The sequence below is a fragment of the Chironomus tepperi genome, unplaced genomic scaffold, assembly GCF_022539635.2.
Source record: "Chironomus tepperi strain 1889 unplaced genomic scaffold, CSIRO-AGI_Ctep_v1 contig_128, whole genome shotgun sequence".
Lineage (NCBI taxonomy): Eukaryota > Metazoa > Arthropoda > Insecta > Diptera > Chironomidae > Chironomus > Chironomus tepperi.
In genome coordinates this window covers 1,100,230-1,127,832 of record NW_027226250.1, presented here as the reverse complement: position 1 = coordinate 1,127,832, position 27,603 = coordinate 1,100,230, and the positions used below count along the sequence as shown (strand labels likewise).

At 33.8% G+C, this 27,603-nt stretch overlaps 1 protein-coding gene across 5 annotated transcripts in view; it reads right to left on the bottom strand.

Annotated features, from left to right (window-relative positions):
- Nucleotides 1-377: 377 nt before the first annotated feature.
- The window catches only part of spen (split ends), a 72,171-nt gene continuing 44,945 nt past the window's right edge, over nt 378-27,603 (bottom strand). For 2 of the 5 annotated variants that reach the window (XM_070636436.1, XM_070636438.1), the window contains 11 exons: nt 16,950-17,561; nt 14,668-14,865; nt 12,693-14,602; nt 12,554-12,631; nt 3,423-12,491; nt 3,259-3,359; nt 2,997-3,065; nt 2,715-2,794; nt 2,513-2,649; nt 1,887-2,449; nt 378-1,811 (listed from right to left, as the gene is read on the bottom strand). In XM_070636436.1, the coding sequence (XP_070492537.1) occupies nt 1,524-1,811; nt 1,887-2,449; nt 2,513-2,649; nt 2,715-2,794; nt 2,997-3,065; nt 3,259-3,359; nt 3,423-12,491; nt 12,554-12,631; nt 12,693-14,602; nt 14,668-14,865; nt 16,950-17,561 (13,105 nt within the window). In that variant the 3' untranslated portion in view covers nt 378-1,523. The remainder of the gene's footprint in view (nt 1,812-1,886; nt 2,450-2,512; nt 2,650-2,714; nt 2,795-2,996; nt 3,066-3,258; nt 3,360-3,422; nt 12,492-12,553; nt 12,632-12,692; nt 14,603-14,667; nt 14,866-16,949; nt 17,562-27,603) is intronic. The other 3 variants (XM_070636441.1, XM_070636439.1, XM_070636437.1) reach the window with 2 other exon arrangements.

The window sequence follows — 27,603 nt, the reverse complement described above, 5'->3', positions numbered from 1 at the left end:
TTGTTCATAGATAATGTTCTTTTGAAATGAGCTATCTATTGCTGGACAGCATTCTATGTGTTAATGAATTTACATGAGCCTCACTAGGTACATATTGTGGAATCATTTATACTCAAACATGAGCACTTTACTTCACGGTACCAATGAGCATGCTCACTAGGTACTGTAAGATGCTCATTGAGAATATGCTGGTATGTTTGGGTTATGCAAAGAATCGACTGATCGCAGTCTGTTTCACTAGGACAATACTCAAACTATCTGTGATAGAAACTCAAGATTCCCAGTCTCGGAATCTGTTCGAGACTGAAACTTCGAATTATTCACTTGAGTCTTGGTCTTGGTCTTGGTATCGGCCTCAGACAAAGGACTTACTAAACCTTTACTACCCTGTAGCATTTCCTGAATTTTCAAATCAAGCTGGAAATATTTCCATATTTCTGATATTCACGATATCCAACTAGACTGTTGAAGGTATTGTAAGTTAGGATTTAAATATTTAAATAACCATAATATTTATAAGGTTTCAGTGAATTTTCTAGTGAGTTGTTCATACTAGGAGAAATGAAGCCTTCAACAGTCTCGTGGAATCGACGAAAAAAAAAGGATGTATTTCTATATGGTGCATTGTCATAGTCCAGTTGAAAATACCCCAAGTAATGCTATTAAGAAAAACAAAAAAAAAAGACTTGATGGAAAACGTTCGACCTGGGATAGATCCAAGGGACAATTTGCCATATAGGAAAACACCGCCATTTTATGTCATAATTAATTTATTTTTACTCTTTTTTTTTAAAGTTTTTCCCTCATATTTTTTGAAAAAAATCACAGAAATTTAAAAACTTATGCAACATTTCTTTATCATTACTATTACTATAATTATTAATATTATTTTATCATTATCATTAATATAATTAATTATTATTATTTCTCGCCATTTAACATTTTTTTACTCTCTTTTTTTAAAACTTATCTTCACTGTTTCCTCAAAAAAAAAAATTAGCTTTTTTTATTATCTTCTCAATAAACCTTTACTCTAATCCAATCATTTCCATTTATAACTTCTTTATTTTAACAATTTTTTTCATACTTTACTTTTTTAAGATTTTTTTTTTTTTTTTAATAAAAAAATGAATTTCATGAGATCAAGGTTTATATTCTTTTCATTTTTTTTTTTGTTGATAATTTATTATTTTTTTCATATTATACGCGCATTGTGTGTGTGTATGTGTATATGTTTTCCATGTATGAGTGTTACACCATTTATTCAATCAGTGTTTTTTTTTATTATGTGTACGTGTGTATCTATGTGTATATCTTGTGTATGATAAATGTCAATATCCTTTATCTCCATTCATCATATATTAACTTCCACGTGGAACATGGTAAGTATGTTTTTTTCAATATAATTTTTTCATTAATTTAATAATCGTCATAATCAGGATTGTTCGAATCTAATCATATGTAGCTTCGATAGTGTCACATTCAGGTTATAGTCTTCATCGGGTAGCTCAATTGTATGGTTCTTACACGGTTGCAATGACAATAAGCAAATAAGCAATATTAGCAACTTTGAACATCAAATCAGGCGCAATGCGTTGCAAGCTATCATTAGCAAAATCACATGATGGAAAGATGTGAACGACATAAGATGCATTTTGACTTCCTGGATCGGCGATGTTGATGATACCAGCAGCCTGTTTAAGTTGGAGGTAGTTAATGAAACTAACTTGAAGGTTCTCAGTTTGCCTTAGTACATCACTGTAGTCGAAACCACATGGTAGTGCAAGTAATACGCAATGTTCATCTTCAATCTAGAAATAATGGATACAAAAAATTGTTAATTTCAAATCTGTCAAGTTCATTACATTTTTTCATCAATCACTTACCGTCATTTTTCTAGCGACTCCATCAATTTGCGATGGTTCTAATCGCATACGTTGTGCAATTCTTAATGGTGGTGTTGTATGGTCAGCATTAATTGGCAATGACGCCTTTGCAATCTTTTTATTTCCATGCACAAAGTGCATTTGTACAGCAGCTTGTTCAGTCTTGAGGGCCAATAATCCCTGCCACATGAGTGGATAACGTTCAAGTAATCTTGATAATGTATCAGCATGTGGCGGTACTTGACTTGCAATTGGTGGTGTAGCCAGTTGAATTGGTCTTGGATTTGTTACTGGCGCTACGAGACTTTGAGTAGGTGGACCTTGCGGTGAATAAACAATTTTGACAGCTTCATCTTTCTCACGATGCTCTCGATCACGTTGTACGTGGGTCAAATTTGGTTGAATTGTTTGTTGTTGTGTTGCATAGACAGTCGTTGATGTCGGATGAGGACGGTGAGCAGGTGGTGGTTCGGTATTTGGTAATGGTTTAATTGCCTCACCTTCATAGAAGTATGGTTGAGGTATTCGAGGTGATAGATATAATGGAGCCATCATTGGTGAGTCTATATTGATTATATGTTGGATATTAGTAAGGTTCAATGACTGAAGAATGTTTTGTAACTTACCAGTTATTCTATCGCTTGGACTTTGTAACGGCATAGATGTTGTTCGTCGTAATTCTAATGGTGGACTAGCAACTCTTGGTTCTTCAATTTCAGGCAATTCCCTTTGTTCTGTTGTTCCTGGCATTCCCATTCGTGGTCTAAAAGATGTAAATTAATTAGTTTATAAGATTGTCAATAGGATATAAGCAATCATTGTACTTACATTGTGAGTCGACCATATTCCGATCCTCGCATATATATTGATGGTGGCTGATATAATTTGGTCATCAAATATGGTGGACGCTGTGGATTAAAAAATTATTTTATTAGAAAAAGTCACAAAGAAGTTTTAAAATATTTACAGGACATAAGAATAAATTAATGAGAATAGTCAAAGCATTTTCATGTATTTATGTAGGAACATACTCAAAAATGCAATGACTTGTTAGTTACATGAACATATCTCTTAAAATTAGAATAAATAAATAAAAAAAATTGTTAGTACCGTCGTCAATGGCGACGTTTGATGAGCTGGCGGTGGACTTTGTGAGCGATAAGCACTTCGATCACCATGCTGCTGGTTAGTATTACAGTTTATATAATTTATGTAAGCAGTAACAAAAGCACATTTATCAATGAATGGAAAGAGAGAGAGAGAAAAATGAGAAAATTGCCGTCATGAGTCACCAGTTTTGAATGATTTTAAATCAATTATTAAGACAACTTACAGACAATAAATTAAGGACTAAGTAAAATTCTAAACTTACCATAACTGAATCCTCAAATACTTCGGGTGGATAATGCCTCTGTGGAATGTGTTGATCCTTTGGACTAACTGTTGGAATTGCAATTCTCGAACTACTTGCACCTGTTAATTCAGACGTAAATTTAGAAGACATCCTTAAATTATTTTCAATCATTTTCAGCATACCTGTAACGATTGGTTGTTGACTGCCGATATGTGCCTTTAATGGTGGAGAGGCTACGGCACCAGTTAGAATCTGTGGTGACTGATTCAAACCAATAATCGTTTTACTTTGATGATTAATAATTGTTGGTGCATGATGAACTGGCTGTGGTGGATGTCCACTCGGTGTCTCAATCACATATGTCTGCTTTCTTGGAATTGGAGATGCTTGTGCCATTTGTTGTGGTTGTTGTTGCGATTGATGTTGTTGCTGAACTCTTTGATGGTCTTCATAATCCATAACGTATCGTTTTAATGGCTGTGCTGCTTTCTCATGTGCCACCCATTGCTGTCTATCATTCGGAACTACTTCATGTGGTTGTGATGAAATTGGTATATTGGATATTACTTGACCCGAGTTGGTAATGTAAACTTTCTGTGGGTGTGTGATTGGCATGGAAATGTGCTGCACGCTAACTTGAGGTTGACTTGAAATCTTTTCAATAATTTTCGACTGCTGTGATTGTTGTGGCATTTGTCCTTGCTGAATGTGTGAAGGAATTTGCTGAACAATCTGTTGAGGTGGTTTCGATTGCGTTGGAGATGGAAGTGGCTGCTGATTTGCGGCATATTTTGTTTGATAATTTGGAAACATTTTATGTTTACTATCAACAAATATTACCTCGCGATTGTTATATCCAACAACAGGTGCATCAACAATTTTCGTTCCTGGTGGAATGTAAGTCGTTCTGGCGGCTGGCTGTGAAAGCTTTGGCCCATCCTGACTTGATATTACTGTATGCGTTTGTTGTACAGGCTGTTGTGTTGTCTTTACTACAACTGTAGCTGATGGAGGAATATTCTGTGGTGGAACTTGCTGCTGTGGCATTTGAGTAACCGTTCGTTGAATGACTTGTTTAACTGTCATACGAGATGGTGATGGAATGCTTGGACTTCCACTCGTTGAATTTGGAATATTTATCATTAAATTTCCAGCTCCATGCTGTTGACCCGTAATTAAAGGCATTTGATGGGATTGTGGATGAATAACAATTTGAGGTTGTGATGTAGTTGATGGTATTTTTTGATGAATAATTTGAGGTTTTGCTTGAGGCTGTGACATTCCTGACACAGTAGTATGAGGAGGAACTGGATGAATAATTGTTGTCTGACTATGCGGCTGCATAACAATTGTTTTTTGTTGTTGCTGTATTTGCGTAGGTGGCTGTGTAACATATTTTGTACTGCTTACATTTGGTGGAATGATATTGCCCAAACTATAAATTGTTGACGGTTGCTGAACATTTCCTGTTGGAACATTCATTTTAACAATATTTTGAGATGATATAACTGTAGTTGGTGTATTTGGCATCGATGTATTGACCACAGAAACGGGAGGCTTTCCAATTGGTTGTGTATTGTAAATGTAATTCTTTAATGGTTTGCATGCTGCTGCTTGTGGGTTTTGTGTGATAACAGGCTTTATTACATGTGATGGCTCCGTTATAATTGAAGACTTTGGAGGTTCGATAACAACAGGTGACGATACTTTGATAACATTATGTGACATTGTAGGTGGAATAATTTTCTTATCATCTTGTGGCATAGGATGACTTTGCTGCTGCTGCTGTTGTTGTTGTTGTTGCTGCAAAGCTGAATGACTTTGTTGCTGTTGCTGCAAAACTGAATGACTTTGTTGCTGTTGCTGCAAAACTGAATGATTTTGCATTTGTTGTTGAATTGGATGATTTTGAGGCATAGGATGATTTTGTTGTTGTTGCTGTATTATATGATTTTGGTGCTGCAATTTGGTCTGTTCAATATGATATACTGGCTGAACAATAGCTGGAGCAGGTTGTGAGACAATAATTGGTGCAGACTGCGTAACAACGACAGTTTGTGTAGGCGGTTGCTGTGATATTGCCGTTCTATTGTCCGACACAGGAACATATTGACCTTCCTTGCTCTGCGTCATCTTTTGTAATTCACCAGTCACTGGGTCAATAAGTTGTAATAATTCTGTACCCTCTTTTTTCGGTGGTAGCATTTCCATATGTGGCTTCGTGACAGAGATCGGTGTTGGTATTTGAATAATTTTAGGTGGTTCTGGCTGAATTGGAGCTTTTGCAAGTATTGGCTTGATTTCAGCTTCAATTGGTGGAATAGGCTGCTGAATAGTTGTATGTACAACATTTTGTTTTTCATCCTTCTTTTCAGTTTCACTTTCAGATGTTTCTGATGCCTTTCTGTCTTTTTGTTTCTTATTTGTACGTGTCTGTTTCTTAGTCTCAATAGGTATAGGAACTGGTGCTTGTGTTACCGGCTGTGGATTTAATGCAATATTACTTTGCACAACATTTACTTGTGGAACTGGATTTTGTCTTGTTACTCGGTTCGTTCTTGCATTAGCCATATTTGATAGAATTGCAGGCATTGAGTTTCGAATAACATCATCAATTGTATCATCAACAGAAGTTCTTGGTCCATCTTTCTCAAGTAATCTCTTTGATTTCCTCGTATTACCAGGCTGAACAAATTCATCTGTATGATGTGCTGGAGATGAAATTTGTGGCTGTGATGGAGATGGAGGAACTAAAAGTTCTTGAGGTGGCTCAATAACTGTTGGTTGTGGTGCAGGAATATTAGATACAGCTACGGTACTTGTCGTGACTGTCGAAACAATTGGTGTTACTGAGCTTGTACTCTGAATTATTGTAGATTGAGTTGTGACAGGCTGGGTAACAGTAGAAGTTGCTGCAGCTGTACTCTTAATAGTCATAATTAATCGTGGTCTTTGATCTCCAGTTTTCACTAATTCTTCACCAGAATCATCATGGAACTCATAAACATCAGATTCAGAAATCTTCTGTTGTCGTGTTCCGGTTGCTGGAGGCGATAAGGGCAATGACTGCTGTGGCGCAAATACAATATTCTTTGTATTTGTTGTTTTTCCACCTCGGCCACGTTTTGCAGCAGTTGCTGTCTTCCCACCACGTCTCGTTTGTGGTGAAGACGGCACTTCCTCTTGAATAGGCTGTTGAACTTGTGGAGGCGATTGAGCGACAGTACCTTTTCTACCACGTTGCTTACCACCACCTCTATTCTTCTTGAAGTTTGGATTTTCCTTTTCCATCGAGTTATCAAGCGAACTTCCTTCAGTTTCATCATCTTCGTGGGAAGCTTCAGATAATGCTTCCTTCTTTTCCAATGGTTTCTCAACGACTTTTTCTTGTTGAACTGAGACTTCGTCTTCCTGTTTATTATCTTCAACTTTATGTATGACTGAATTGGGTTCAGGTTGCCATTGATTAACTTTATCTTTTGGCTCAACTGGAACTTCTGGTTGTACAGTCTTAGGTTGTACATGATGTACAGAGTTGATAGTTGTTGGTGGATAAATAATTTGAGGTTGACGAATTGCATTTGGTTGCGGTACTTGCTTCTGAATGACTGGCAATACAGGCTTTGCTTCCACCTTTATTTCTGGTGGTACTACTTGAGTAAACTTGGGAATTACTTGAATAGTTGGTGGTTGTGGAGCAGGTTCCTTGTTTTCAACAACAGGAGCTACAACTGGTGTGCTTGGAGCATTATTAGACTTTGGAGAATTTTGTTGTACAGTCGGTGGAGTTTGCACATTTGAAGTATGAATCAATATTGTCTTATTCTCAGTCGGCTTAGTTGGAATTCCAATAATTTTGGGTGCACTTACTGATGGAGGAATAATCGATGGCGTACTTGTTGCATTCATACTGAAAATATTAATCTGTGGATCCTTTCCAGTAGCTGGTGTAATTGGACTATACAATGGATTAAGACTTTTCGTAGGACTTGATTGATGTTTTCGAGGTGATGACTTATCATTAAGTAAAGATAATTGTTGTTCTGTTGGAATAGTTATTGAAGGTGGTTCATGTCTATGACTAGTTGTTGGTTTTGTTACTTTTTCAACCTTCTCTTCAACTTTAACTTCCTTCTTTACTTCTTCAATCACCTTTTCTACTACTTTCGGTGCAACTTCCTTTTCAGGTTCTTTGATCGATTTTAGTGCTTCATTCACCTGAGGAACTTCTTTAGGTGGTTCTTCATCAATCTTCAATGATTTTTCTGAAGAATCTGAAATGTCTAATTTCTCTTTCTCCGTTGGTGCTACTTCTACATCAGGAGTCTTAGGTGGTTCATCGAATGACAATTGAGGATTGCTTGAATTCTCTTCTTCCACTGGATCTTCTGTGTCAGTATCGATTTGAAGATCATGTTCTGATTGTGGCGTATCTGTTTTTCGCTCAATTTCTGAATTCAGGCTCATGATGGCCTTCTTCATTTCCTCATCTTCTTCTGGTGGAATTATTGCAAGATCTTCAATGCTCTCTGGAATGTCATCTTCAGCACTAACAATCGGGACGTCATATGGATCATTATAATCTTCATGTGTCATACTGAAACTTTCTCCCAACAAGGCTGCAACAGCATCTTCAGTTTCCTCTTGTGAGATAATTACACGTGATTTCTCTTCAGGCTTTTCACTCTCTGTTTTTGATAACTTTTTCTCGTGAACGGATGTTGTTGCTTCAGAAGGTATAGTTGGAACTTCTTCCTTAATTACAATTGGATTCTTTTCCAGCTCAGCTGCAATTGACATAACAGCCTTTTCATGAACTGTTTCATCGATTGGAACACCACCAAAGCCAGGAATTGACATTTCAGGTTTTGGTTTTGATTCCTTCTTTAATTGCGAGACAGGTGATAAAAGTTGTGGTTGAGGTTGTGGTTTTGTTTCAACATTACTAATTTCATCAATTATTAGTGACGGTACTGAAGGCTTTATAACATCTTCACAGACAACATCGAGCTTCATTTTAGTATTATTATTGTTGTTGAATGGACTTACTGACTCCATATTAGTATCAATTGGTTCTTGTTTTATATTATCATAATGATGATGATTATGGTGATGTTTCCTCTCCTCTTTCGTGCGTTTCTTCTTCTTTTTCTTTTTACTTGAATCATGATGTTTGATATCATCATCTGTGAAGTGAAACACATCTTCTGATTTAAGCTCTTTAGTTATTTCGTTGTTATTAATTTTATGGTCCGAATCGCTCATTAGTTGAGCTTCTAATGCCCGTCCAGCCTCATCTAGATCAACGCTATTTTCTTCTTCCTTAATTATTCGCTGTTTCTCTCTTTCACGTCTTCGTTCACGTTTCTCTTTACGTTTCTTGGATTCATCGCGTTGTCGTTCTTTTGGTGTAAGAACTTCAAGCGTATCAGATCCAATTAATTCATCAATCTTTTCCTTCTTGATGTCTGTAAGAACAACTTGTAAATCATTCTTAATTTCAGGTTTAACGATTGATGATATTGGATGATCTTCTTCAGAAACGGAACCGAAAATGTCGTCTTCTCTCTTTTGCATACTGTCAGTTGAAGATGTTGATTTTCTATGATGTTCCTTAGAAATTTTCTTAGATTTCTTGTTAGCCTTATCATCCTTATTGACTTTATCGTGATGACGCTTTTTGGAACTGTGCTTATTGTAATTCTTGGACATATCTGAAATGTCTTCATCTTGCTTCTTTAATTCATCAAAACTATCATTTGGTTCTTCCTTAATTTCAATGGAATTATTCATTGCTGGCATTTCGTCTTCCGATGAATCTATAACAATTCGAGATATTTTACGATTAAATTTGGTCTTCTTTCTAAGTCCATCGTGGATATTAATACCACTTTCGGAACTTTCATCGTCACAAATGTTGCTGAACTGATTGCGACTCTTGTGAATTTTCTTCATGATCACTTCATCGTCTGATTCTCTCATTTCATCATCAGTTGCACTAAGATGAGACTTTTTGAATTTACTTAAGAACATGTCATTGCTGTTTGTATCATGCATATCACTATCGCTATCATCTTCGGATGTATTTAATCGTTTCTTTTCACGTTTAGCTCTAGATTGTTTAAGTGCTGTAAACTTGTCCTTGATCTTCTTTTCTTCTTCCTGCTTTTTAAGATTTTTACAAGAACGAGCTTTCACTTTATCATACATGGAAATATTTGGACCATCATCAAGTATGTCAAAGAATGATGTTTTCTTGTTGTTACCATCAGAATCTTCTGTATCGTCAGTGCTAATACTAATATTAAGATTCCTTCTTGGATACTTTTTCTTGCTATGATTCTCTTCAGATGATTTCGTATGGTGATCATCATGCTTTTTATGATTAGCTGTTATTTCATGTTCATGCTCAGAAAAATCTTGTTTCTTTCCATTATGATTATGCTTTAACGATATACTATCATCTTCACTTGATCGATTTATTACATCATCCGTTATTATTGCACTTGAGATATCATTATAATGATGAACTTGGTGTGTTTGATTTTCTTTATCTTTATTACCGTTATCTCTATGATGATGATGATGCTTCTTATTTTTATGCACCTTATCATTTGTTTTAATTATATTATCTTTTGTATTTCTCTTCAGCTCATCAAATATAGAATCTTTTGAGGAATTTAAATCATTTTGTTTTGCTGTCTTTGCATGTAACTCCTCATCGTTATTATGAAGTTTGTCCTTTATCGAGTTCTTTCTCTCTTTGTGCACATGATGATGATGTTTTGAGTTGTTTCTATTTGCCTCATGGTGCTTACCATCTTTTTTGTCTTGCGACTTATTGTTATCCATATGATTTAATGTTTCAACAGATGAATCAACTCCTGACATATCGTCCGTACTTGCACGTCTTGATTTTCTTTGTAATAGTGCTGGTGATGGCGCCCGTTCAAAGATTTCTTCTTTCTTGTCTTCAGAACAGCTATCATCAGCTTTGGTCTTCTTTGATATAGTTTTAAGTACCGCTGCTTCTGATTTTATCTTTTTCTCTTCAACAAATTCTTTCTCACGACTCTTTTTGCCTTCTTTCTCCTTTTTACATATTTCTTTTTCTTTCTTCAAATGCTCTTTTACATCATCTTTAACAGCATGTATCTCATCATGTTCACTATTCTTTCGACGATCCTTTACATGATTTCTCTTTTCTACAATTTCATGTTCTTTCTTAATATCATCATTAGGATTTTTATGTCCTGTTTCATGAACATCAACTTTCTTCTCATCATTATTAATATTTTCAGTTTCAACTGCAGAACTACCACAACTTGGAAGTGATATACTTTTCACTAACTGTTTCGATGTCGTAGGATTATCGTTAGAACTATTATTATTAAGATTATTTGTACTACTTTTATTAAAACTAGCATTAAAATTATTATTACTATGATTATTATTAGTTCCTGTTGTGGCAGATGGTGATTCCTGCAGTGAAACACTCTTGCTCAATGTGCATGTCTTTGGTTTCTGTTGTGAGCTTACTGCAGCAGTTGTTGATACTGTTGATGTTGATGGAATAATTGACGTTACTGATGATACTGTAGTCGATGTTGAGCATGTCGAAACGATGCTGTTTGTTGATGAATTATTTGATACAACTGTATTACACGTCGTGGTTGTTGTATGTGATGGAAAAGGATATTGAAGGCCTTTAAGCGATGATATTGAAGAAGCCGATGATGGATTCGGACTGTTGTAAGGTGAAGCTGCATTTGGACTATTCATTGGAGATCCAGTACTTGATGATCCTAAACGATGTTGAATCACTGTTGTAATTACTGGTTGTTGAACTGGCATATGCAATTTTCCTAATGTTGATCCACTTAATAACGACTCGGAATGCATGACTGCTGCTGATACTGTTGAAATTGAACATATTGGACTCATACTCATAAGAGGCGACTGTGTTCCAGTAAGACTCAAATGATTCGAATTAAATGATCCGAAATTGTTCTTTACATTAATACTTGTCGATGTAGGTGCTTGGGTATTGATGTTTTCCAGTCGTTTCATATCTTCATCAAACATTGAATTTTTCAAGACATTCTTTAGTAGCTCTGGTGTTTCTGGTATTGGAATTTCTGGTACTGAATGCTTTAAATTATTCATATAATGCGATGATGATGACGATCGTCCATTACTACTCCAACTATCGTAATCTTCTGATAATTTCTTTAGCCGTTCCTCTAGTGATGGAGATGTACTTAATCCACCAACACCTATCGTACTAAGTTCCTGTTCTGAATCACTTGAATTCGATGTAAGTGATGGAGGGCGGGGACTTGTGAGAAGTGTTTCAGATATCGAACTTCCGCTCGATATTGGTGGCATTATTGAATTTGAACGCGATCTCTCCGGATGATGTTGAGGTGATGGACTAATAGATTTATGTGTAAGACTAGAATGGTGGGCAAATGCAGACGTTAATGTACAATTTTCATATTTTTCTACATTCATTATTGCATGCGATGATGGTAGTAGCTGGTTAGTTTGTCGTAGTTGTTGATGAAATCCTTGGGCGAATTTCGGAAGCGGTAGGTTAAGTGGTTCTCTTGAAATTCTCGGTCTGTTTTGTCGAGGATCTGTTGGAGCATTGTCTGGTTTCTCATCAAAGAGCGGTGTATCAGGTCTTGAGCCATGCTCACTCTCACCACCTGATGTTTCAAAGGATTGAATGGGATGTATTCGACTTTTTATCTCCATCTCATTTGCTGTCATTGATGAAGATGAACTAGATGTACTTGCTCCTGCCGACGTTTTTCTTCTTTTATGTAGCTGATAGTTTTCAACTTGTGTATTTGAATATCTTGATAAACTATCTGTGGACGGTCGTCGACTTGTTTTTGTAAAAGTACTAGTCATTGCACCTCCTGGAACACTCGCTGTATGTTTTATATTACAATCTGATAATCGTCTAATTTCAACAGTCTTTCGATGAGCTAATTCATTATGATAATAACGGTGGTGATTATAAGTGGAATTATATGAGGAGTGCTCCCGATGATCAAGGACTTTTCCATTACAATTTGTTGTACTTGAATCATGGTGATTATTGTGATGATGATGTTGATCCTCAACTTCTTGACTATATTTTGCACGCTTTTTTGGACTTTCGGCTTCATCGCCACTGGACGGACATTTTTCCAATTGATCGAGAATTTTGTGCCTCTGACTTTCTAAAATTCTCATTTCACCTAAAATATTGAGTTGATATTAGTTAGGTAAAAAAATTAATAAATTAAAAATTAAAACGAACCTGGACTTCTATCACATCGTCGTCGCATTACAGATGAAACAACTCCAGGTCCTTCTGATTCTCCTCTTGGCCTTTCAACTGTATAAATGAAAATGATTAGTAAATGTGTATTTTTTAATAGCCATAAAGTTTTATTTACCTGGACTTTTATCACATCTTCTACGAGATAGCGAAGTTGCTTCACCATCATTTGTAGTCATATGATCTGAATCGACTCCCCGATCATGATCATAATTTCCATAGGTATCTAAATATTCAGTTGAATCGTAAAATTCAGGCGATCCAGTAGCATATCGAAATTTTCTCGGCACACTCCCCGCTGATAAGTGTCTCGGTGTCGAACCGGCACTTGGGGTACTAGTTGGTGAAGCGGTACCACTCATTGGATTACCAGGCCGACTAAAACTACTCGCCCTCGATCGACTTAAATTTGTTAAATAACGATTATTACAATTAGTTCCCGGAGTAGAAGACATTTCGTAATTAGAACTATTTGTTGCAGTTCCATGTTTTTCTAGTCGCGCATAAAATGCATCGATACACTCTCGTGATGCGAAGTCAACCTGTAATTTACGACCACGCATTGGTATACCACGCATTTCTTTAACTGCTTGTTGCGCTGACTGTATTTGATCAAATGTCACTAATGCCATTCGCCTCTCTCTATCAATAGTTACTTTTTGTACAGTTCCGTATCTAGAACACTGTTGACTTAGATAATGATCAGTCACACTATCGGCAATACCATCAAACCACACACATGTAGTGGGCATTGATTTTCCAAAGCCTAGTTTTATTCTTGTCGAGCCCAAATGTTCACCATCCATTTTACGTACAGCTTTAACAACGGAAACAATGTCGGCGTATTGACAAAATGCGTATGGTGATGAGCCCTGTTTCTTTATATCAATTTCTAATATTTCACCAAAACACTCAAAATGTTTTCTTAATTCTGCAACGGTAATGTCCTTTTCTAAATTACCAATAAACAGTGTGCGGGTAGATTTTGGCTGATATTCATCTAATTCGGCTTCATATGGACGAAATTCGTTATCGTCCACGTCATAGCCTTGGTACGGTTGAACTTCAATTTTACAGCCAAAAAATAATTTATCTTGAGATACTTCTAATGCTTTATCGACATCTTCTGGTTTCTTGAAGCACACTAAAGCGTATCGATCGTGATTTTGTCCGACAACCTTCACCCACGTCACTTTGCCATGCTTTTTGTACTCATGAAATAAGCCATCCTTTAGTGACGTATCGGATGATCGAAGAGGCAGGTTTCTTACACAAATTGCTAATGGCCTATTGTCTTCCGAGTAAAATCCAAGTGAATTTGATCCACTTAGGCTTCCAGAAGACGATAATGAAGATGTACTGCTTGCAGGTTTGTCGATAGAATTTTGTAATGGAACGTTTGATAATGATGCTTGAAGGTTTCTCCGATGACGTTGACTATGGTGTGAACTACCGGATAATGACTTACTCGAACTAGTTTTAAGATGCCGATGATGTGAATGATGATGAGCGGACGGTGTATTGTGAGTAATTAAATCACCAGTATTTGCCGATATTGAAATTGGACTTGAATTAGAATCTCGAGATGATGTTGGGCTACTACTATGCGTTGAACTACAACTACTTGGGCTTCTAGAATGCGACCTTGATGATCGATTACTAATTGGTGATTCACTACCCGATCTCGATTTTATTGACTTATGGTGATGATGATGATTATTTACCAACAATTTTGATTTGTACGGCGATTCAGTGTTTGTTATAAGTGCTTGCGTTTGCGTCGACAGGATTTTGGAGTCCTTTAAATTATTTATATTGCTATTTGAAGTCGTAACCGCACTAGGTGATGATGTCTGATGATCACTTAAATCACTATGACGATCGTATGATGAATCGGGTTGTTGAAAAACTGTATTATTGGAGTTACTTAAATTTGTTTGACTATAATGGCTACGTGAGCTCGACGATGATGGAGACGTCTCGTACCATGTATTTGACGTCAATCTATGATGACTAATTTGATTTGATCTAAAAAGGAATTAATTATATTAGCTTAATGCTATAACTATAAAATGACGCTTAAATTGACTTACCTATCTACGATTAATGAATAAGGACTATTTCTAAAGTGACGATCTCGCTGCCGGCCTCTAATATCATTTGAATGATAACTATTACGTCGAATAAAATCAGTTGTCGACGTTTCAGTATTACGATTTCCGCTTTGACTTGTACTCACACGATCATAAAAATTTGTCCTCTCGTAACCGGGCGAATGGTCGTCTGATGATCTGCAATTGTAAGATAAAATTTCGAAAATATTTACATAAAAGCTCATTTCTTTATTATTGTTGTTAATTTTTTTTTTTGTTTTGTAAATTATTTCTTTGCTATTTTGAGATTCTGTGTTTCTCTGTTGTCACTCTAAATGAATGACATTAGTCTATAATGCTCAGAGATGTTTTTTACTTTTCTTTTGTCTTGTCGAAGAAAAAAAAGAGGCAAAAAGAGAATTAAGAGACAAAAAATTTAATTTTTCATGTGAAACTTTTTGTCCTATCAAAGTAAAATTAGAAAATCCTACTAAATTATAATGAGAATTTAAAAAAAAAATAAGGTAAATAAAAGAGAAAGAGAGAAACTTCTTTCATCTGTTTAAAATTTAATAAGACATTGTATGCTTAATTTAATTCAATCTTGAATGTCTTATGAAATTTTAAACATGTTTGAATGATTACTTGAGATAATAGAAGAAAATTTTTAAAAATTTAGGATAGAAATTCCCATTTTGAAGAAAAAATTGCATACGAAATTGATTAAAAACACAACAAATATTGTTTATTAAAATTTAGAAACTTAATGTTTTGTTTATCACAGGGAAAGAAACTACACCGAAAAAGTTTTTTCAAAAAACAATCGTAGTTGTCTTCCCTTTTTGTTTGTAAACAATAAATGTTGTATTTAAAATTATTATAACTAAAAAAGGATGCAATAAAATCAAATTACCGCTACAATTAATGCAACCTTCTTCAGAATTTTCAAATATTTCTTTTTCTTAACCAAATTAAAATTTGTTATTTGACTGTCCATTCACAAAAGTTTCAGGCAATCAATTTTTAATCAACTTAAGAGATTAAAATATAATGATTTTTCATTCTAAATGTGTCTAATTTCTTCTTTTTTATGTATTAAAACAAAGTTTGCAACAGAAATAATAAAAAATTTATTTATCACCATTTTTGCACTTATCATTCAACTATCATTTAATCAACAATAATTAAATTTAAATGACATAAAAGTATAAATCTCATAGTTTAAATCTAAGTATAAAAATATTTTTAATTATGACGAGTGTAGAAACTTCTTTCAGATTTTTTTAAAAAATTAAAGGATATCCACGCGGTAAATGCCAAAAACTCTAATTCCAGGCCGGCCTGGAACTGGATCTTTCATTTCTACGCGTAATGCAAAAAGGAAGTGATCAAAATAAGCTTTTGAATAGAAATTTTTCTACACACGACATTTCAACAACTGAAACTTATTCATTCTATGATAATGATTAAAATTAAATTGAATCTAAGTTCACTAAAATGGACGATCATTTGTCTAACCCTGTTAGTGACAAAACTAAAGAAATATTCTAATTGATCCTAAACATAAACCGTTGTAAAGCTAACGGAACTATACGAATTAAGGGGGGATATGATTGAATCCATTTTAATGAAATTAGATTTTAATTAAAATTTTAACATTCTACAATAATAAAATATTAAATTAAAGTAATAATAATAGAGTTGCATAATGAGTACAAGCCGTCTAATAACCATAGAAACAGTAATTACTATTACAATTAAAAAAAAATCATAATCACAGATAAAAGCACACAAAAAGTGGGTGATTAAAGCAGTCATTAAAAATGATAAAAAAAGTGATTAAAAAAATATCACATTTTCATCAAATTCCAATTATTTCCTCTCATTAGATTCAACATGATTAGGTATGTCAAATTAAAATGAGGAACATTAACATTAGAATAATAAAAACAATTCGCCCAACCTCATCATGCAAAACTATTAAAAAATTCATGATAACTACTACAAGTGTAAAAAAAACTACATTTAAATAATAAAAATTCTACTAAAATTTGAAAGTGGATTGAAAGAATTTGTCGTCATTTCAATTCACTATCAATAACAAAAGTCTATAAGAAAACAAAAAAACTTAATTATTAACTAAGATTCTTCTTGCACTTCTTCATATCAGATGTCGACTTCAATAAACTTTTTCGTGTTCTTTTTTTTATATCAATCAAACTTGCTCATAAATTAAAATTGATTTGTGAAAATGAGATGAAGAGATCCATAACAATACTAACCCATGACTTGATGTTGATGTATACCGTCCATGTGGATTTGTTGCTGTTGTCTCTTGTTTCATATCACCAGTATTATCGTTCATCTTATTATTAATAACTATGCTACTACCACCCTCACCCATTGTTGTCGTACTATGTTGTTGCATTGCTGTTGGTTCATAATATTCTGTTGTTAGAATACGATCATCGAATTTATGCTCGGCGAGGTGAGCTTTCGATGCTGACTTGATATCCATAAATGCAACTGTCGCACATATGCCAATGGCTGGCATTCCATTATATGATGATTGATTACTACTAGAGACATTACTAAGAATACTACAACTAGTGATACCGCCAATTGTTCCATTTGATTGTTCCAATGGGTTGTTGTGTAGTGAATTTGATCCAACGGTGGGTTGTGATGCGTTACTATTATTACTACAATTACTATTAATATTATTGTTGCTATTTGTCTGATGACATTTTCCAATGTTCGATGAGTGGTGATGATGATGTGTGGAAGACGATACGACCAGTTTGTGTTCACCAGTTTGCGACTCTGTGGTTGATGTAATTGGTGGTACTGGGCCCGATGATGTGATAATTTTAACACTTTGCACTCTGCCATATCTGCAATGAAGTAATTGCGGGAAGAAAAAATTTGTTGAAAAGAAAAAGACAAAAATAAACGGAAAAACAATAACAAATAAAATAAAATGAGTAGTGAGAGTAGAGGAACAGAGAGATAGATAAAGATAGATGTAGAGGTAGACATGATTTCAACCATTAAGGTATATTTTGATGACATATGAACTACATATTGCTTATCATTATCTCAGCATCTGAACTTGATAATATATTTTTAGTCAACCAGAGGTTTCTAATCATATTTGATATTTTAGAGTAACAGTTTTAGACCTGGAATTTGAGTCATTGATAACAGAAATAACTTTCAATATTGATCTAATTACAGTTTGTGTTAATAGATGACGAAGCATCTAGAAAAGGAGAATTTTGTATCATAATACTCTTAATCATGTAAACCGAACTTTGTGACATTATTGAAAATGAGCAATAACTTCCTACTAAACTAGATCTGGATCAAATTTAAAATTATTGACACACTTTATTCTGTACTGGACTTTTATGGAAAATGATAGTGTTTTGTTGAAATAAAGTTTTTTTTATGCTCGAAAATAAGCTAATTAGGAGTAAGATGTAGTGAGTTACCTTAATTATATAACTTCAGCTTAATTTACCTAACAAAACTGAATTAAATTTAAGACTTTCTTGCAATTTTCTTGAAAATTTGTTAACTCGATCACAAAAATATACGGAACGTTCAGTAAAAAAACAAAGTTCAATTTATTTGAACTTCAAAAAACCGTTAAAATTTGAATATTTTTAGTACGTTAAAATTAATTCATTAATTTCTGAGGCAAAAAACGATAGAATAGAATTTCTAGATGCTAAGATTGAAACCTCTGGTAACCATAACTGAGATAATGATGTGTGATAGGGAATTCTTATGTAGCTATGGATGAATAATTTATAAATGTTGATTGCAGGCTTATTTGTTTCATTTTGATCAACCCAAATGCATTCTTTCATCACTGTTTATAACTACAAATGCTTGTTCTATACATTACATGATTATTATTATATGGATTGTCTATTTTATAGATAAATATATTTTAATGTATAATGAAATGTCATTTGGATTTATTTGCAAATCAAATGACATCTCGTGACCACTTATAAAATTCCATCTATACAACACAAAAAAATAAAGTATGAAACAACATAAATTTTCATATATTTAGATATAAATATACATAAAAAAATATATAAACATTAAGGTAGATACAAAATAAGAGAGTATAAAGAACGTAAACTTTTTTTAATAAAATAATAAGGAGTGAGTGAGTGAGTGAGGAAAAGATAATTACAGTAACTATTATATAACACAAAAAATTATACTTGTTCATATCCATTATAGTGACACTCGAAGCATTTTTTTTTATTTATTAATTCATCCAGAATATATAATTTTCATAACATTAAAATGATCAGTAGAATTACAGCAAGTCAATATCATTTTACATTAAAAGTAGATTAACAGAATAAGTGACAGATGCTAAGAGAATTCAACACGACTCTATGAAATGCGAGTTGAACTGAATTGATTTTAAGCAAAACTGGTAATATAAAATTGCATCATAAATCATGCACCTCGTTTGGATTCGATTAAATCAATGGATATTGAGCAGATATGGGAGACAAGACAGTTAACAGCAGATTGAACAGGTCTTTAACTTCTGTCATTCGCCATCAATCTTATTTTGCCTTTACACAAAAAGTATCTGTGACAAGTGCTTCGTTAACATTTAAATGCTATATAGAGGCTCGGCCGGAATTGACATATTGCATTTTAATTTTAAAATGTTATTAATAAGAAGGTATATATACCCATATAGTATTAAAAATAAATCCATGACGATGACTATTAATCAAATGTTGATTAAAAACTTGATATCCAATACTAGACTATTATATTTTTTTTACTAAAAGTCAAAGTCAATGTGGGACATTAAACCGGTTAGCAATTAGAAAAGGAAATAATATATCATCATGAAGGCATACGAATGTTTTTCTCGCATCAAAACAAAAAAGTTTGCAGAAGCATATGACTGTATGGAATATTTTTTGGGGGTGTTCATAAGTTACGGTCTCGGTTTTTTGATCAAACCAGATTTATGCTCATGGAAAGTTTAAACCAGTGGTGGTCAACATTTTGCTTTTTGTGGTTCACTTTAAGGGTAAACCACACATGGGATACGGTTGGTGGCACACTATAATGTTGCGATACACAGGTTGCTCACCAATAACTTAGAAATTGGAATGAAAAGCTTATTTAATTTGCGTTATGTAATTTTTATTGAATCGATAAATTTTTATGATTCCCCTTCTATTGGGTTGGTGATTTCAGAGCTTCTCAACTTTTATTTTGTAACATGAAATCACGTCCATGTCCACAAAGGACTTTGCCACATACCGATTTAGTTCACTTTGTCACATGGCTGTCATGAATAATTTTTTGTGTCGTTCGACTAAACCACACATGCAGTGTATCTTTAGAGTTGTGTATCAAAAACAATGTCACACAGATGTGTCGCAGTAAATAGTTTGAGCAACACTGCCTTATTTGTTTACAGTTGAGGGTCTCGAACTTAAAAACACGAAACTTCTTTTCTCACATTATTCATTACAGATTTAAAGTTCAATCGAATTTCTCATTGAATGCTCTTTTAAAAGTATAAATTTTTATGATTCCATTTCATGACGTTCTACATAATTTTTTGAATTAGGTATTTCACTTTTCAGTGACATATACATAGCCAGCAGCTCGCCCGACAATCTCAAAAAAGGTTATCTTATTTTTTGTTCCATAAACGGGATAGGGAAAGAGTGAGGAATAGTGTAGAATGGCAATAAAGCAGTAGATGTTTACAATGAAATGTAGGTCAAAAGTTTAAACTAATAGAAAACACGATTGTCCGCAAAATGTATCATCATTATGAAAGTTTACTTTTTGGTTTTTGCCTCTTTCTCTCTCTCTCACTCACACAGAACAACAAACTGATTCATATTGCAGTATCTGCGCCATATTCTTTTTTTCTCATACACACTAAACCGGATTGCAAGTTTTAATGTACTCTAATATATCATTGTATCGATTTCGCGCGCTGAATGAACTTTAATGAAAAGAGCTCACAACTTTTTACTTCTTCTTCTTTTTTTTTGTTCATTCGCATACACAACCAGTTTTGCACAGCTGAGATTTATTGAGCTAAGTTGTGGTAGATAATAGAAAAATAAAGTTAAGTTTAATATAAATTAATGCAGGTTGATGATTGATGCGCAGTTTTAATTTGTTAGTATTAACTTATATACATAAATTCTTTGCTGGATTGAATATCCATTGGCTCATTATGAATAAAATTAAGACTGAGAATAAGCACATCTTGAGAAATAAGATCATATAAGCCATCTAATAATTAATAGTAATTCTTGTCTGTAGGCACCTGTACGTAAATTGAATCTGATACAAAAATGGTCTTTCATAAGTGACGTCGAATATGCCCACACCTAAAATGACCCTTGCAGTGCTTCTCAAGCTATGTTCAAAGATGCCCTGTTTTACGACACACCTGCGTGACACGACACATAGTTTAGACCACACTGCACTAATGTGTCACAAATTTTTAGATATTTGTCTAACTTTCTCGAAAGACACATGGTACAGAAAAATGAGGATTAATGTTCCAGATCAACAGCTCTGGCTTTAAGTCCCATTCAGCAGAAGTCAGTAAAATCAAGTATTATCTCAGAGTCTCAGTCGTACACCTTCTCGGGTCTGTCTCAAAAATACGGTCAAAATCACTTAGACATGAATGTTAGTGTGTCGACTGCTGAAAAGCTTGAGAAACTCAGTCTCTTCATGAAAGACGAGTACAACCACAGAGTGTTAGTCATAGCTCCTCATCTAATTCTTGACATCATTTAAGAATGCACCTAATTAATACTATATACTTTATATAGATACGATTATAATCATAATCATCTCCATATCATAATGCATAATTCAGGTGGAATATTCAATTTTTATATACTGTATCTTCTCGAATCTTCTCACACTTTATGGAGAAGTAAAACAAACGGTAAGCCAATGATTGGAGGGAAAAACCTAGCAGTTTATAGAAAGAAAAAGAGAAGAAAAAAATGATACACAATTTACCGCTAACTGGCGTATGATTAGCACTAAAGCAGTTTGAATGTAATTGAATTTTCAAGCGATAACTTTATTGCACAATACAAAAAAATTAAATTTAAGCGCTGAAAGCTACGTGAATGAAGGCAAAAAAATATGCACAACAAATTACTGAAAAACAAGGCATTCCATTGAACTGGAATTTTCCTTTATCATACTACAATTTATGATTTCAAGTAAATATGCTGCATTAAATTTCTCGATTTTTCTCGTATCCAGAATAACCTATATATGCTCAAATTATCTCTGCATGGGATTCTTAAATGCCTTATTTTAGCATAATTTTTATTCATTATTTGACTAGAAAAAGTAATTTTTTTTGCTAAATATTTACTCAGCATTAGCTACCAAATTCAAATACATTTGTATGCTTAATGAGAAAACTGTGTCTTCAAAACAAAAAAACTGAAAAAAAAATTCAATTCAATTCTTTTTTGCCGTTTTTTTGCTGTTGCTTATTTTTATGTTACAAAAGTTCATTGCCCCGAAAATAGCTCTCTGGGTTTCTTGTGCTTTCATGTTGCTGCTGCTTTTTTGTACATACATGCATACACATATATAAAGAGAAAAAATAACAATGTTTCAAATGGCGCCCGAAGAGCATTAAAATTAATGTAGTTATAGTGAGATATTGGAAATTGGGTGAAATTATCTATGCATAAGCATCTTAATAACTTTGATCAATGTGACTAGATAAGGAAGAAATTGGAGAAATTTGAATCTAGATCGATCAAAAATGACAGATGTCAAATAAATGGATATATCTTCTATTACAAATTTCTGATAAAGATGGAATAGTTTGAGTAACTCAAAGTAAACTCTGTGACACACAACTGCTTCGCGACAAGTATGTCCACACACAACTGTGTCATGACAAGGTTTGAAACACAATAATGTTTTACGAAAAGTTTGGCAACACACTTTTGTGTGTGACACTGCTGTGTCGCGACAATCTTGACAACACATTACTGTATCGCAACGACTTGGCAACACACAACTGTGTCGTGACAAGGTTCGCAATACACTACTTCGTCATATCAAGGTTTGTGACACACTACTGTGTCGTGACAAGGTATAGGGTATAAAGTTTGCGGCACACTACTGTTTTACAACTAGTTTAGCGACACAACACTATGTCATGAGAAACTTAGTAACATAAAACTGTGTTGGGACCAAATTGCCCACACTACAGTGACGTGACAAAGTTAGCGACACATTACTGTTGTATAACAACTTTAACGAAACACTCATGTGATATGACAAGCTTTGAAAGACACAACCGTCTCGCAATAAGATTAGCGACAAGGTTTGTCATATTCTAGTGTGTCATGACTAACTTAGTGACACACTCGTTTAACTATGGACGTCTTTTTATGAATGACCTCAAACCCCAATTTTTATTCATGTTATATATGTTGAGGTTGCCTTGAAAGAGTTAGAATGTTCTTGATTACCAATCAATAACTCCATAAAAACACAAAGAGCATGGAAATGAAACATTCTTGAGATGATTTATGAGTTTTGGTAGGAAAAAAAAAATCATCAATAATCTTACTAAATTCATTGACTAGCTTCATATGTACAACAAAAATAAACATATTATGTACATGAAATAAAGTACATTACTCTAAGCTTGTTGCACCAACTCAATTCAAGAGAATATATAAATAAAGAGAATTGCACAACAGAAACAGATATTTTTATGGCCATAAAATGTGTTTCGTTTCTTTTTCAATGAAAATTGTTAAAGTTGAGTAGTAATTGTTTACATAAATTATGGCACCTTTATTTGAGATCTTTTTTAGATTCATCATCCAACATCTTTCCGCGCATGTAATTCACGTAGATTTATCGTTCATGGAGTTGAATAAATATATAAAAAAGCGGTACTTGTACATCAATTGAGTATTATATCTTCACTCATATGCTATTTACTTTCTTTGTACATGATGTCTTTCAAAATCTATATCAATTGTTGATTTTTCATCGTCAAACTAGGTACTAAATATAAACTTAAACTTTCGTAAGACAACAAACGCGTGTTACATGTGAGTAAGCTTTGAGAAAAGAAACATACATCATCAGCCCTGGCATGTTATCTAATTTTCATTTTATTTTGATTTAGACTCACTCATGAAATGCCGTTTACCTTCGTACAATTCATTTACCTATGATCTAGAAATACTCAAGGCGCAAACATATATTGCTTAGGTTGTTTAATGAGATATTGCGCCATACGACGCAGCAGTATAATGCAACATGCGAAAATATATTTCTTTTTTTGTTATTTCACGTGGAATTTACAGTAAGTAGAAGTGCTTTTGGAAGTAATTACCGAAACGCATTTTTCTGTATTGGTTAATCAAGAATGACGTCAAGCGACACATTACTGTTTTGTGACAGCATTAGCGACACGCAACTGTTTCGCTACAAGCTTGGCAACACTACGCTTTGTCGCTACAGAGTTAGCTACACGCTACTGTTTCGCGATAAGGTTAGAGACACTATTTTGCGACAAGATTAGCGACACACTACTGTTTCGCTACAAGCTTGATAAAAATCTACTGTTTCGCGACAAAAGATACTGTTTCGTTGGATTCATATCTCTAGAAAGGTGCCTAGCTATATAATGATAGCTTTTGCTGTACCCTAGACAATGTCTCCGTATAGACATGCCGTGCATATGCATGAAACTTGAATTAAACGTTCAATTAATTCAAACCAGACAAATCGATCATAGAGCTCATTTATTGTCTATAATAGCATATAAAGAGGGAGTTTTAAAAATCATTGAAACTGGCAGCTTTACTTGAACTAAGGTTTATGACTTTTGTGCATTATGAGATATTAATGAATGAATTTAAAGGCATGCATTTTCAGTAATTGAGTTGAAAAAACATTCTCAATTATAATTTAATGTATAACTTTGATCGTATATCTAGATGTCCTACTATTCCAAAATCCTAATGCAAACAATGCAAATGAACAAAAGAAAAAATATTTAATCATTTAAAATGAAATAAAAGCAGTACAGATGCTGATGAATTCGCATTTTTTTCATATTCTTCTTACTTTTTTTTTGTATACACAAATGGAGAATTGAAAAATAAACTTCGATAATCACGTGTTCCAATCTAAAATTTTTCCTCAATGAATAACAAAATAAATATTTTACAATACAAAGAAAGATTTAAACAGTGGAATTTACAAATAAGGCAATTAGTGTGCGGAGGGAGATGATCTCATTTAAATGAGCATCAGTCGAAAATTTGTAGTGAATTTTTGCATGTAAAAGTTGGATTTGAGAATATTTGGTAGATTTTTAATGAGGCTTTCGTATTGCTTTTTCCAACATGTTGCATGGACCATGCAACATCTATGCAACGTACCTAGCAACAATTTGTGTCGCGAGAATACACAAATCTAGTTGTGTGTGAATAAAACAGCGAAAAAGCACCCATATTCAACTAGACTGCTCCTGGGATCGAACCTGGGACCTTTGAGTCGATTGCCCAAGTTCCTCACCAACTAGACCATTGTCGCTTTTTCGATGCTTCGTACATAATCATTGAAAATGCTTAATTGTTTACTAATCTAATCGTTATTCTGTAACTTAATAAGTGAATCGGACAAAGCGTTCTTGAACCAGTGATGAGCAACCTATATGCCCCAGTTCACTAGTGTGCCGCCAATTTATTATGAAAATGCAAAGAACCGCATGTCGTATGCGATCCACGACTGTATTAAACATTGAAAATTAATAGATGTGGAGAATGTTTGGTCTAATATGTGACTGACTTAAAGTCAAAAATCTCATATTTTTAAAGTCATTGACTTTAATTTTCAAAAAGCATTTTTTGGTCTCTCTGCTTAATTTGTTGCTGGATATCTCCCCAGTGAACAACCTTCAATCAACTTTTCTGTGTCCATAAGTTATTAGCAAATTGTAAAAGCTTTGTGTGAATGAACTTAAAAATTGAATAATAATTGACTGCTGCAGATCCTTTATCCTTCATTCAATTTCCGAATAAATATCTACAATTGGGTAATAAAAGCTTCAATTCCAATTAGTGTTGAATAAAATATTCATTGGCTGGAATTTTTTTAAATTAAAGAGCGATATTTACTTTATATACATTGTTATCAAATAAATCCCAGAGAGGTTCATTAAATGAATGATATGCCATTGCATAATATCCACCCTCGATATCCTCGCATATAAATTCACTTCATCTCATCTTCTCCTTTTTTTTTGTTCATCATTTCATTATGTCCACCATCTTCCCCATCAATTGTGAATGGTTACATAAACATTTTTACAGAATATACAATCATGCTTTATGCTGCTGCCATCATTTTTTGTGTTGTTGTATGATTTGCCTCATTCATCCCATTTACTTCCATTGAACACTTCCAGTGGACGATTTTAAATTGGGAAAAAAGGAGCTGTGTCACATTCCAATGTGAATGGAAGCGATGTAACGTAAAAATTAGGTATGAGTCTTTTTTGGGTGAAGAATGCACAATGTTGATGTATTATTAAAAGGAATTAAAAATATTGTACATGCGCAGAACTAAATTTAACGTCATCGTCATAACATTGAGACAAAGAATGAATTGAGACTGGAATGGAAGTATGATGAAGCTTACGTCCACCATCATTGCCGTCAGCTTCTCTCTTTTTTACTCTTCATTCCATTGTTATACAATCGGTAATCTTCAACTTTCAGACCAAACCACCACCCCATCCCCCAACTTCTGATGGAAAAACATTTCTAGAATTTTGAACCCGGGCATGATGGAGAAGTGCTGTGTGTATATGTATGGATATATAAGCATTACAAACACATAAATGGCAATGCACTGGAATGAGTCTTTTGTATCGTGATGGCAGTGAATGTTGGGTAATAATAGGGAGTGAATGTAACGAAGAGAAAATTGAAATGAAGATTATTTTTAACAATAAATTTTCGGAATGAGTCTATATGATTCATCAGGGGATTTTTCTCTTATTCACAACATAATTTTTGACATTATTTTTCTGAATAAAAGTTCATTTAAAAAAATAAATGGAAGTGAGCATTTTTTGAGAGGTAATTTACAAAAAAATTTACACACTCCAGTTGCTTTATGCTGTACAGTTTCTAAAGTAGCAATTTTCTCGTAATAGGACGATTTTGATGTAAATGTCACTTACTGTATATATACATAGATCTTTTTTTACAAGTACATAAATACATCAATTATGTATTCCGCTAATGGAACGTTCAAATGATGCTGGATGATTATAGCTTTTATCAGTATTAGAAACTTTTATGTGAAATGATATTTTTTTTCTAATGTAGGTATTATACTATGGCATGGTATGCAGGGCTGATTTTATGGTTTATTCTGAGATATATTTAGACACAGGCATTTGTTGAATTTAGCTGATCTAGCCTGTCTCTAAGAAATTTTTTATGATTATTCAACTAGAATAAATTATGAATATTACAGTACTAGAATGAGAGTCCATTAAGCATCAGAGGAAGCAGGGTAGCAAGATTTCAATTAACGATTGCTCAGGCTTTGGTTACCAGAACTAACCGGATTACTTTTCTAATAAGTAAGTTCTAAGGTTCAGGACAATGACTCCAATGTTCCAGTATCAATTACGAAAATATGCTGATCGCTCAGCATCTGGAACAGCACTGCTGATGAGAAGCTGGAACGCTCATTTAAGTGATTGAGTCATTGTCTGTTAGGAACGGAAACCGTCTTCATGAGACATCAAAATGGTTGTCATATGACATCCACCTGGAGAGGAGGGAGACTTCCATTAAGTTTTAATAAAAGAGTTTA